General features: G+C 46.2%; 1 protein-coding gene and 1 long non-coding RNA gene across 3 annotated transcripts in view; one reads left to right on the forward strand and one right to left on the reverse strand.

The window, feature by feature from the left end:
* The window catches only part of LOC135896262 (protein turtle-like), a 594,776-nt gene that overhangs the window by 308,381 nt on the left and 273,071 nt on the right, over positions 1 to 13,324 (forward strand). For both annotated transcript variants that reach the window (XM_070537869.1, XM_065424615.2), the window contains one exon: positions 12,555 to 12,671. In XM_070537869.1, coding sequence (XP_070393970.1) covers positions 12,555 to 12,671 — 117 coding nt within the window. The remainder of the gene's footprint in view (positions 1 to 12,554; positions 12,672 to 13,324) is intronic.
* Positions 1 to 13,324, reverse strand: part of LOC139059432 (uncharacterized) — a 350,104-nt gene that overhangs the window by 36,401 nt on the left and 300,379 nt on the right. The gene's annotated exons all lie outside the window — the stretch shown is intronic.

Genomic DNA, 13,324 nt, shown 5'->3' on the forward strand with positions numbered 1-13,324 from the left:
TTATCTGTTTTTGCTGAAATTCTTCCTGTTCCTGCCTAATTGCTTCCTGTTCCCGCTTTTTGCTTAGAATTCGTTTGCCCATTTCTTCTATGAATTTTGAATCATTGTTACTTTCTGGAATTGCTTTACGAATTTCTGCTTCCGTCAAGTCCTCTTTACGTTTACCTCGATATCTTCACACAACCACAACAGGTCAGCTCTCGTCAAACACGTTAGGACCATGGTCGCTACTTTAAGCTTTGGCTCTGCTGTCACACAATACTTGCTGCGATACCCACGCAAATCAGAATAGAAGTAAAAGATCCCAGCGAATCAAATCCAAAACAACAGAGAAATTGAAGCCTGGTAAATCTTACAGCCAAAACCAAACGCTTACCCACTGAAGCAGCACCATATCACCAGTCCTTCCCCGCCGTATCCAGTCAGTTGCAAGAGGTGGTCAATCTCAAGTCACCTCCAACTTGATCAGGATGCCGGTCGATCACCATGTGCCAACGTCCGTCAGCTGCGGTTGGTGTCTCCCGAGTCGTAGGCCGATCCCACCGCTGCCAACCAGATGTAACATTTGGCGGACAATCCTACCACTGACAACCAGATGTAGGAGTCGTAGGACTATCTCGCCGCTGCCACCATTTGAAGGAGTTGAAGGTCGTAGAGAGGAACTCGGTGAACAGGATTTATTTACATATCAACATTTTAGGCAAGGTACATTGGCAGTCTAGCGCGACTCCCATATGGAGCCCGCAAAACTAACATACAGCAAACAGCTTACGAGCACACAGCTCACTACTACATTTTGAGCATGACAATGAGCACTCAGCTCCCGACGGCGAGCACGACACGAGCACGCTCTAGCAGCCGGCAAACGCTGCTTATAAGCTCTCCGCTTGACGTCATAGTTCGACGTCATCGTTCGGCGTGGACGGAGTCCGAGTGGTCGGAAACGTTCGTCCAATCATTGTAAACTTGCCGCCGCCCCGCAGTACAGCCCACACACACAAAAGCACACAAGTTCGAGCCCACACACACAAAGGCTCACACGTTCGAGTGCCCCGTGGACGCAAATGTTCGTGTTGCGCACACACACAGGTTTCAGTGCCGCACAGCTCACAGTGCCGCACAGCTCTCGGTGTCGACGTCAGAAGGCTTCGTGGAACTCTGCTCCGTACCGCATTCCTGAGGTGACCGCGCGCCACGTGGCTGCCGGTCATCCGCAGTTCTCGGAAGGGCGCCCCGTCTGGTGGGCTTGGAACACGTGCAGCAGGCTGAAAGCTGGCACGTTGCCACCCCGTACGGCCATTCCTAACAATATAAATGACGTCTTATGCGCACGCGCCGAAGACGCTCATTGCGTTTCTTTTGGTTCGTTGGCGACAGGCGTCGTTTAAATCAAGTCAAGCATGGGCTTCGAATTAAGATGCATTTCTGAATAGGGGGGTTAGACTAGATTATCTGAATATGTATGTTGTGGGTCAGGTTACGCCAAGCTCCGCAGAAATTCGAAGGGAATTTTAATGCGACAGCGTTAAGGAGCTCGTCTTGCAGAAAAGCCGGTGTCGTCGGTGTCGGTGTCGGCGGCGTTGGCCGTGAGCGATAAATCCCAGCAGGCACTTCATGAATAAGAAACAACTTGCAAGATGGGCTGGGTGGGAATCGAACCAGGGTCCCCGGAGTGTGAGACGGAGACGCTACCACTCAGCCACGAGTTTTTTTTTATTACCGGCTTGGCAAAAGAAGATAAAATGTGAGTATTACATGGCCATAAAAACAACTAGTCAATGCCGGATCAGTGTGGTGTGATAAGAACGATGTAGGCTAGTCACTTTGTCCAAAGCACATAGCCAATCAGGAGGGTCACTCTGTGCACAGAAAAATTCGCGTATATATAACACACTTTCAATGAAATGTTCATGTGCTGGGGCCTAAACAATGCGCTCATGTCTAATATCCATACGCGTTCGCCACACACTGTGCATGCACAAAAGCATTAACAGATCGACAGGCACTCCCTCTGGTTCCGCGCATGGCAGGAAGCGTACTCCGAAAGCACTTAACGGCAATTCCATTTTAAGGCTACGTTCTAGAATATCTCACAAAAACACTGCGTCATGACAGTCCAAAAAGATATGCTCAATCGTCTCAGGTTTTTTGCATATAAAGCAATTCACAGACCAAGGTACAAAAATGCCTTTGCTTTGCAGCCACGGTTTCACTGGGAGAGTGCCTGTATGTAGTTGAAAAAAAGAAAGATTTAACAGAAGCTCTTACCGGCATTCGTTTAACTCTCTTAAGAACATCTCGTTCTGAACTTAAAACAAATACTGTACGATACAACGGTACAGGCAAGAATACAACAAGATCTTTGTACAACTTCTTACTAGTAACAACGGCCAGATTTTCACTGGAAACTCTTGCTTTTAGTATTCGGAAAGACGCGACCACTTCACGCAAAAAAGCACTTAAAGGCATTGGCCCCGTATACATGGACGACACCACATAATCAGGCAATGAATCACACAGTCTAGCTTGAATCATTGTTCTCAGAAAAGCATCCTTTTGATCACGCAAAAAAAGAAACCTGCTTACAATCTGTTTGAGGAACAAATGTGACAACCCCAGCCCCCCATTCAACACTCTATGGAACAGATTACTACCTCTTGTACATTCCCATGTTGAGGCCCAAATGAACATCGCAAATACTCTATGTAGCTTTTGCACAGACATCCTCGTCAGACATAACGCTTGCATCACATTAAAGATTTTTGCGACTAAAAACAAATTACAAACTCTGGCTCTTGCAAACATCGAAAATTTATGCCCTCCCCATTTGACGGTCTGGGTTTTCATTCGCACTACTTCATTGTCCCAATATCCTTTGCTATCTCGATAATGTTCGAGGGGGACACCTAGGTAGGTGCCTGCAGTTACCGCCCATTGCATGTTACAAAAAGTCTCGGGCTTGTATTGCCAATTCCCATGCCAAAAACCAAGACACTTGTTCCAGTTAATAGCACTTCCACTTGCAGTACAAAATTTTACAGCCTCTTGTACAACTGCTTTAACACTGTCATGGTCCGTACAAAACACTGCTACATCATCAGCATATGCTAAAACTCGAACTTCAGTTTTATGGAAAGTGTAACCCCGAATGTTTGGGCTCTTCAGCAGCCGCAAACAAAAGGGCTCGAGGTAGAGAGCGAAAAGCAGGGGGGATAAAGGGCAGCCTTGTCTCACAGACAACAGCACAGGAATGCCATCACTTAACTGCCTATTAATTATCAGCTTCGCTATACAACCATTGTACATCGTTTTAACACCTTCTGTAATAACAGTTCCAACATTGATATGGTCTAGGATCAAGAACAGAACTTCGTGTACGACTTTATCGAACGCCTTGTGCAGATCTAATTGCAACATGGCCACGCGCCCATACATTCCGTCACAGCATTCAAGGACAGTTCTAGCTGTGTGAACATTGGTAAAGATTGACCTGCCTTTTATGCCGCATGTCTGATGTGGCCCTACAAGTGACTTAATAACACTTTGAAGGCGTCGAGCTAAAATCTTCATGAATATCTTATAGTCCACGTTTGTTAGACTGATGGGACGGTATGATTCAACAGACTGTAACTTAATCGGATCAGTCGTTTTAGGAATTAGTACTACGTGGGACGCTCGGAAGGATGGAGGACTTGTTTTCGTTTCATAGAATTCGCTAATCAGTCTTTCAAGTGCGACTGCCATTTCTGTTCTAAAGGCTTTATATAGAGATGCACCGAGACCGTCTGGCCCAGGTGACTTGTTTGAACTAAGCTCCAGAATCGCTGATTAAATTTCCTCAGCCGTAATACTGGCTTCTAGAGCGTGCACAAGGTCATCCTCTAATCTCGGCATCAGCGATAGGAATTCTGTTCTGAAGTAGTCAGTGTCCGGAGTATTAAGGCTGAAAATATCTGTGTAATGTTCGACGAATGCCTGTTTGATCATTTCTCTTCGATTTGTGGTTTCGTTTTGATAGCATATTTCCGTTATCTCTTTCGACAAAGCGTGCCTTTTTTCATCACTGAGCGCGCGTTTGATAGGCGTCTCTCCGGACCACAGTTTCTCGTTACGCGCCCTTATCACTGCGCCACGGTACATTTCTTCGTCTATTGCCTCGAGCTTAGTTTTAGTCTCTTTAATTTCCCTTGTGAACAATCCCGGCTCGTAGCACTCCGTACTTAGCATAAAATCTAGGGCACTCTGCAGCTCTTTATCTCGTTGTTTTTCTTTTCGCCGGAGCGCACATGATCTATCAATAGCGGCTATTTTAATATCACATTTACACTGCTCCCATACTTGCATAAAGCTTCCGGAGTTACTTCGCAGCATGTTCGCTATATAATCCTTGACTTTAGTCACGTAGTCTTCATCTTCCAGTAATTTATCATTAAACTTCCACAAGTCCCAATTAAATTTCGCAGCTATTCTCTTCGCACTGATTGTATCCATGACTAGGCAGTGATCACAAAAAGAGACATAGATCGTCTGGTAGTCAGAACATAACAGCGAACATTCGACAGGAACATATATATGGTCCAATCTAGCATGGCTGCCTCCCTGAAAGTGAGTGTACATTGCCTGACCTTCATGCGTCGATATAACGCCCACATCTTCAAGGTCGTGCGCACCTAGAATTTAGGAAAGTAACTCGGCGCTCCGATCTCGAAAGGAAAGGTTTGTTGTCCTATCCTCTGGTCTACAGACGCAACTGAAATCAATAAACAAGATCATCCGCCTTTCAGTAAGCAGGACAGGCTTCACCTGTTGGAAGAAACTCTCCCTTTCAGCAATTGCATTCGGAGCGTATACACACAGCTCTCCAAGCCACTCCATCCGATTCAAAATCACACATTACAAGGCGCCCACTTTCACACGAGAACACACTATCAACAGCTCCAATACCATTTCTTAAAAAAATAACGCATCCACCCGCTCTTCCAACAGCATGACATACGCAAACGCTGTATCTGCTACGATAGACCGCTACCATTCTGTCTGTTTGTTCTTCGTCTTCAATTTTAGTTTCCTGAACCGCGAGCAAATCTATTTCGTTTTCTCGCAGAAGGCGGTTCAGTTGCAGTTGCCTTCTACGCGCCGACAGGCCCCTTACATTAAGCGTAGCAACACGTAGGCTGGACGTGAGGTTGGTAGCCATCTAAGGAAAAGGGAGACGCCGATCAGTCTACTCACACATCAAACAGGGTGAAACCATATCCATTAAGGCGTTTGAGCTTAATACTGACCCGATCAAAGACCGGGCTTCAACCGTTGTGGCAAAAGTAGCCTCCGCTAAGGCGGGGGGAGAGCAGACGCAGTACTGCGTTCCGGTGGCAATTTCGGTTTGGGCTTGAACGGTCCGCGGCGCGTTGAAGGTGCCTTCGGCGGAGGCTCCTCGCCGCGTTCACCGACCAATCTCGGTTCCTGAATATCCGAATCCTCGTGAGCCCGCTTCACTGGTACACTTGACGCGGCGGCCATCTCGGTATCGGCGTCTTCCTGGTTGTCGCCCTGCTGCCCAGTCGTAACCAGGCTTACAGCAGTCACGCTATCCGCTTTTTCCGGAAGGAACGCTGGCTTTGATGCGACAGCCGGCTGGGTTTGGTCCTTACCGGCTTGGCTGGTATGTGCAAGGGGTGCGGGTGCGGTTTCCTTCGATGTCAACTCCTTGATGGCATCATCTTCCTCACTTCCGTGGGTTGCTTCAACCGCGTCTGCTTCATCCATGATGTGTTCGGCCACTTCATCACTTCGTGCCTGGCCCGTAACATTAGCGTAGCTACGCACGCACTGGCTCTCATCGTGGCCGAAACGCCGGCATAGCCCGCAGCGTGGCACCCGACACTCAGGGCGTATATGTCCTTTTCCACGGCACCGAAGGCAGAGTGGAGCCCTACCAGGAACATGGACGAGAGCAACGTCCTCACCAGCACGCAACTGATGGGGCAAGTCCTCGATGGTAACACCCACCTTCAGTTTCAGTGTGACCGACCGTGTTGTTGAAGTCTTGTCAACGCAGCCTTTAACCCTCCATTTATCGCGGGTTATTTCAGTCACTTTTCCTAACGCTGCTAATGCCACTCGCACGTCGTCGTCTTGCACACCGTGGAGCAGCCAAAACAGCTTCAGCCTGACACCTCGGTTGGTCGGGTCAATAACCATGCAGCGGTGGTTTTTCACATTGAAAGCTTCGGCCTGCAGAATCTTTGCTTTCGCTCCTTCGCTGTTGAAAGTAACGGCCCACAGGTGGTTCATCTGATATGCCCCAAGGGCAACCACATCCGGCAGAAATGACAGACGCGCTAGGGCGTCGCGAAAATGCTCGATGCGGTATGGCCTGGCGGTGACATCACCATGCAAAAAATACTGTGTTCAAAACACTCGAACCTGACGGCAGATGCGGAACGACCATTTCATAATCCTGGGCAGGCATTTCAGTGCTCCTGATACCGCCACCCGGCTGGGCCGCTAAAGCCGCTCCTTGGGAGCCCATGAAGCACACGTCCGTCACGCTCGGTGGCCGGAAGTCGTCTCCACTGAGCCACGAGTTCGATGCTTCACAGCGGTACAAAAGCGCCTCTAGTGAATGCGTTGTTGCCTTAGAAACGAGCTGTTTCTAAGGCTCAGGCGTGCGTCGCTTGCTCAGGCGCACATTTCGTTGCCGCGCCGAACGCGGCATTGCTCGACGCTCACTGCGTCCGATGCGGGGCGCGTAGTCGCTGCGCCGTAGCCCATTGTCTTACACCTTTTGGCGGGTCGACGGGAACGCTGTCGCGTTCCACTCTTGAAGGCGAAGCTTAAGCGTCCTCCAATTTTTTTTTTTCGTGGTAGAGCGGCAGACACGCAGTGGTTTAACTGTTAGTTTCGAAGCCTGTTCCCTCAGGACATCAGCCTGATGCTTTACCCATTAGGCCATGTACTATCCAGTGACTCATGTTGGTGGAATAAGGGTTAGAGATACAGGCAGATATGGTATGGTATGTAAAACTTTATTCAGGTCTTTCAGGTCGCTCTAGATTCCTAACCCAAAGCGGACCGATCCCGCGTCGGGACCGTAACGTCTAGCCTCTCGCTGCATCGCGGGCCTGATGGATTGCCCATGTCTGTTCTTCTAGTCCGGGGCTACGGAGATCTGTGTCCCACCGGTCTTTGGTGTTGTCCTTGTCGCTGCGTAACGCGGAGCACTACCAGAGCACATGTTCGAAGTCTGCTGTATTACCGCATCGCGGGCAAGTGAATGTAGCCAAGGCTTCGGAAAATATTTTGGTTAATAATAGGGGATAGTGATAGGTCCCCATCTGCAAGAGCCTCAGGTTGAGAGCTTATGGTCTGTTTAGCTTTATGTGCGGAGGCGGATATGAAGTAAATGTGTTTCGTGAGTTCGTTGTATGAGAGAAGATGATCCGTGCTGTAAGTCCACTAAAAAATTTGGAGGACGCTTAAGCTTCGCCTTTAGGAGTGGAACGCCATAGCATTCAAAGATCCCTGACTGCTTCTCGCGCTTCCCGGCAACTGCAGCGTATGTAACAGTAATGTTCACCGGGAAAGGCTCGCGGCGAACGCTATGCACGAACGCGGGCTTTGTGGTCAGAACGCGGGCTCTTGCATGGGCCGTGGTGCGGTGGAGGCAAGCGCCATCTGGAAGTCAAAGTATTTTTATTTACGCATTAGAATCGGTTGCCTAGAAGGCAGACATAAAGGCAATTAATGCCTTACAGTATGTCAGCCCCCTTTCCGCCACCCCCCAAACATCTGACCCAACATCACTGTAATAATTGCTACATTGCCTGGCGACAAAACTTTCAACATAAATCGATGGAAAGCACTGGCAACAATGCATCAAAACGAAAACATTTAAACCAAGACTATTCTGTCTTGGTTTGCGCAACTAATGCGCAACTAAGCGCAACTAATGCGCAACTAATAACGAATGACATTTGTGTCATGATGTACATGAAAATCGACCAATACAATGAAACAGGAACAGTAAAAAGCAAAACTCACAACTGAAACCAACATTTCGTGCTCACTTATCACCCTGAGAGAAAAAACGAAAAACATTTCAAAATTCTATGCCAAAAGGTATCTGCTCATGCTCTATTTAAATGCTTGCGCTGAGACGCTGTCTGTAACAACGGTCATAGCTGTTTTGTGTCAATTCAAGAAGTCAGGAATTTGGTATGATAATTTTTGTGAACCGTAGTTTGTGCGAATGTTTTCTTTGTTATAAGTGGTATGCCGGAGGTTGTACGGGTGTTCTTTATGGACATATTTTTCTAAGAACAATGATGAATTCTTTTTCATTTGACTGTTGTTAGATATGGGGCTGTTTCCTGCGCCTACTTCGAGTTCCCCAGACCACATCGAATCGCAGCACAACTAATTGAGAAGCGCAGAAACGCGGAAAGCACATTACAGACGGGCGCTCGAGCAAACAAGTTGAAGGCCACAAGTTCACGTGGAAACAAGTTTGTACGCCGCCGGTAGCTATTCACTGCTTGACTCTTCCAGAAAGCGAGGGGACAGCCCGACACTGTTGGAAGTAAAGTGGGTCCCAAACATAATATATAACCACTCAGCCACGATTTCGATGCTTCCAAAAGGTACAAACGCGCCTCTAGTGAATGCGGTGTTGCCTTCGAAAAGACGGCGGTATTGTGCCAGGACGGCCTGACGGCGGTAATGCGCCGTGACAGCCGGACGGCTGTGATGTACCGGGAAGGCCCAAGCGTCCCCCTTCTTCGCCTTTGAAGAAGGCATTTACCACCACAGCGGGGCCGTACCGCCGGGAGTAGGTGGGCCCTCGGACAATGAAGCCCAAGCGTCCCCCTTCTCCGCCTTTGAAGAACGCATTGCAAGTCAGCAAGGCAATACCGCAGAGAACCGCCGGGTGTGACACCGCCGCACGGGCACCTACCATTGGCCGAAAATGGCGTCATCTGACCGGACTCTCCCATTGGCCGAACATGACGCGACTTCCAGTCTTCGAAGGGTTCAAAAGAAGCATTCCAGAGAGACCAGAGCATTCCCTGATTCACCTCTCTCGAACTTGTTGCCGCGGGCCGCAGCGTCCGAGTTGCTGCCGGCCCGTAATGACTGTATGACTGGTTACTTGACTCTCACCTCTCTGTATATAATGTAAAATAAACCCTCCCAAGTTTGTTTTCATCTCGCAAAGTCCGTCCTCAACTCCTACACTGTAAATAACTAACGCAAATTTTTTACATCGAATGCTTGTGATGGTCAAGATTCGATGCTATTGAAGTAATAGGGCAGAGCGTGCTGAGGGCGGAACATTCTCTATTTTGGCGCAACAATTTTTGCGGTAGTACGTGTTAACTTTTTAAGTTTGTTTTCCTGATCGTACCCCGCACAAGAACGCAGTAATGCAGACGAGAGTGTACTAGGGTATAATAAAATTGTTTTTTTTAGCAAAGATGGTAACAGATCCTTTAGCTTATAAGTGACTGCGAGTGTTCGTGAGATGTCTGTTTGTATTTTTGCGACATGTGCTGACCAACTTAAGTGTTCCTGAAAAACTACACCAAGAAATTTATGGAATGTAGCGCGTTCGATTTGCTGATCACCGAAGTGAAGAGCAATGTCTGTCACAAATTTATTCTTTCGTCTAAAAATCTAAAAACAATACATTTTGTTTTGTTCGTGTTTAGAACTAATTTATTCACGCCAAGTCACACTAACATTTAAAGCCAGGTATTCGCTTGTCTCTCTAGGTCCCCTATATTAGCCCCTGAAAAAAAATGCGTTGGTTTAGTTACCATAGAGGGTAATTTCTTGGGTTAGCAGAATATTTACGATGTCATTAATGTAGAGAAAAAATAATAATGGTCCAAGCATAGAGCCTTTTGGTATCCCAAACGAGATAACACCAATATGAGACTGAGCTTGGTTTACCGCAGTGTAATGGGTTCTGTTCGTCAGGTAACTGGTAACTAGATATAGGGCAACCCCTCTAATTCCGAAATTGGTTAATTTTTGCAATAAAATACCATGTTTAATGGAGTCAAATGCTTTTCTAAAATCAAAAAACAATCCTACGGTGTATAACTTATGCTCAAAATTATCCATTATTTTATCTTTAGTGTTTAACAGAGTCATTTCTTTTCACTTATATTTCTGAAACACATACTGCTGCTCTACTCTAACGCTATTTTGTTGACTGTAACTTAGAAAGCGTACATTAATAACTTGCTCTATTATTTTCGAGAACACTGGCAAGATATAAATTTGTCTGTAATTGCTCAAGATATCATTATCGCCGTCGTTATTAATTACTGATACTTTTGGAATCGTTAGCTTATCAGGGAAAACACCCGAACCTGGGATCAGGTTCCGTATATATGATAGTGGACGATTAATAATGTGCGCAACTGCTTTTATGGGCTCTGCTTTGAAATTATCGATTCCGCCAGCACTACAGTTATTTAACTTTAGCAGCAGCGAACAGATTTCTGCTTCCGTAGTGTGAGCCATATATATTGAGCCCGCAATTGCAGGGCGCATCTATAATTTGCAATTCAGGCTATAACTATCCGTGGTTATTGTACTAAATGCCCCTCAATTGATGAATTAAATATTGAACTTGTTATCTAACGGGGTTCCAGTACAGATTGTGCCTTCAATACTCAATTCATGGAGCTTTTTCTTCGGAGCCTTTGACATGAGGTAGTTCGCGGTTGGCCATATTTTCTTTGAGTTGTTAGTTATACATGCAAACATCTTTTCATTGTATGCATAACGTTCTTTTTTAACGTCATGCCCCAACTTGTTTCTGATATTCTTATATAGACCCAGGTAGACAAGAATTCTAGTTTCTATAAATAGAGTAAAACGTTTATCACGTTCCTTAATTCTTTTAAAAGGGTTCTACCGATCCATGGCTTCCTAACTTTGCTATTTTTCCTAAATTCCTTGACTGGAAATGATTTTTTGTAAGTATCAGTAATTTTCTCAATAAATAAATCGTATGCTACGACCGGCTCTTCTGAATGGTAAACATGATCCCAGTTTGTTTCTGCTGTTCATCTTTGGAAAAATTGAATTATTTCTTCATTAATGAATGTGTACTTAGTTGATTGATGCTAGGTTCGCGTTGCATGTTGCGCAAGGTGTGTTAGAAAAATAAAGATCAGTAAGTGGTCGCTCAGGTCCGCTAATAAGACACCAGATTCTATATCGGTCGAGTTACATATAGCTTCTGAAACAAAAATCGAGTAGAGTTCCGGATGTATTTGTTACCCTTGTTGGCACTTGAATGGTATTTTCATAACCGTATGAAACAAACATATCAATAAGCTTTTGCTTATTGAAATCAGAGCATAGGACATCTATGTTAATATCGCCGATGACAGCAACCGACGAACTATGTTCTACACAACATTATAGCATTGCTTCAAGAAAATAAAAGACGGAAAATGTTCCTGAAGGAGGTCCATATACCACTGCACATAAATTACTGTCGCATTTTATCATAATTGTTTCATAATGAGGACTAATTTGGCAATAGTTAAAAATGGCACTGCAGCTCAAGTGTTCCTTCCTGTAGACCGTGATGCTTCCACCTCGCATACCATTACGAAAAACAGATGTATGTTTGTATCCAGGTTTCCGAGAAGGCCATCAAGTAAAATGGATGTTTTATTGATTGCAGAAATATATACAGCGCTTTCTTTTTATTTCATAAGCTTTGTGCATATAAGTGGCATACAGAAAATTTATAACAACGTGTCTTGCAATCGAGGAAAGAATCAGTCATGATAGCCTCCTTCAGAAATGCAGTTTGCCATGGGATAACGGCATCACGTAAGCAATTCTGTCGCATTTCGGAACGCCTATCGTATTTTTTCTAAGTCGTCGATAGAAACAATTCTGATAATCCGGCTCCGAAGGTTGCGACCGACGCAGCGCTTTTCGTTCTTGACCCAAGCAAACTCGCATTCCTTTTCTTTTGCCTTTGACTTCATTTTCCATAGCAACTCCTTGTTTTGAGCTGTAAGGTTCTGGTTTAAAAATACCTTAGATTCTTTGTTATTTAGTTCATTCTTTTTGCATAGCCATTTATCCCTTGTCACAAGCGAGGAAAAAAGGACTAGCACAGGGGCAATCCTGTCCGTCGTGTCTTTCTCGCCCGTTAGCGCAAGACGATGGACTGCCTCAGCATTAGCCTCGCAAAGTTTAGAAATCTCAAGTTCATTCGCCAGGAGGTTGGTTTTCTCCAGAAGCTTCTCATCGGTGTGCTGAGGCAGCCCATGGATTCCCATGTCTTGCCGTGTACTGTGTGAATCTATACAATGTGAAAACATTGTTCCTTTGATGCGACACAAGATGTGAGGCGTGTAGGCTACGTATAAGTGTAGACGAGGGAGGAGCATGTCTAAAGTGTGAAACCGACGTTGTTGCTGTGAGATTGGCTAAAGATTTGGCAATGCAAACTAAATTTCGCACAAAAGCATAGCCTAATGCTGTGTCCTTCCCTCCTTTTCTGATGCGGCCAGTGCCTCCCAACGAACCCATCATCACTGACCAGAATGGGGAAATCCTTCCGAGCAAAAGCATCATCGGGCCATACAACGAGGGGGATCGTTTGCTGCTGGTTTGTCAAGTTGAAGGAGGTGAGCGATCGGAGTAATTTCTTGATGTCTTTTTACAGAGCTTAAAATTCATTAAATGTATACATTTACATGTCAAGATGACTTGTGCTCGTAGTAGTTACTTCCGCACCAATCTCACCCCAGCTCTTACAGAAGTGAGCATTGTAATTAATTTCTTGCGCACCAGTGCATGTAGATTGACAAAAGGCTCACAAGCTTGGGGAGCGCTGCAGTATCGGATGGCGATAGGCACGCTGCCGGTGCGCTGCGCAGGTGCAGTCGCCTACCCTAAATCGCGTGCTGCACAGCTATAAACATTATAAACTTGACAGAGATGGAAACGCACTCGGCGATGGACGTCTGCTTGTTGATCCTATACTCCGTTTCAGACATCAGGTGCTACGCTGTGGAAGGTACGCAAGTAGTGCGGTAACGAAAGTGTATCATTCCACGCGGTCCGTCCATGCTTCGCTGCACGCCAACGGCGTTTGCTCGCGCGAGCGTTGTTAGGAATGGCCATACGGTCCCTCGTCGTTCCGTCGTTCTTTTCGAAGCTCAGCGCGTAGTGCAAAGAAGCACAAGGTGGCAAGACGAGACCAGGTGGGGAGTAGCCACGCGGTCAATCGAGGTCATGATGAAAGCGGGGCGCCAGGACGCAAATTGGCATTAAACTG

The sequence above is a fragment of the Dermacentor albipictus genome, chromosome 4 (genome assembly GCF_038994185.2).
Source record: "Dermacentor albipictus isolate Rhodes 1998 colony chromosome 4, USDA_Dalb.pri_finalv2, whole genome shotgun sequence".
Taxonomy (NCBI): domain Eukaryota; kingdom Metazoa; phylum Arthropoda; class Arachnida; order Ixodida; family Ixodidae; genus Dermacentor; species Dermacentor albipictus.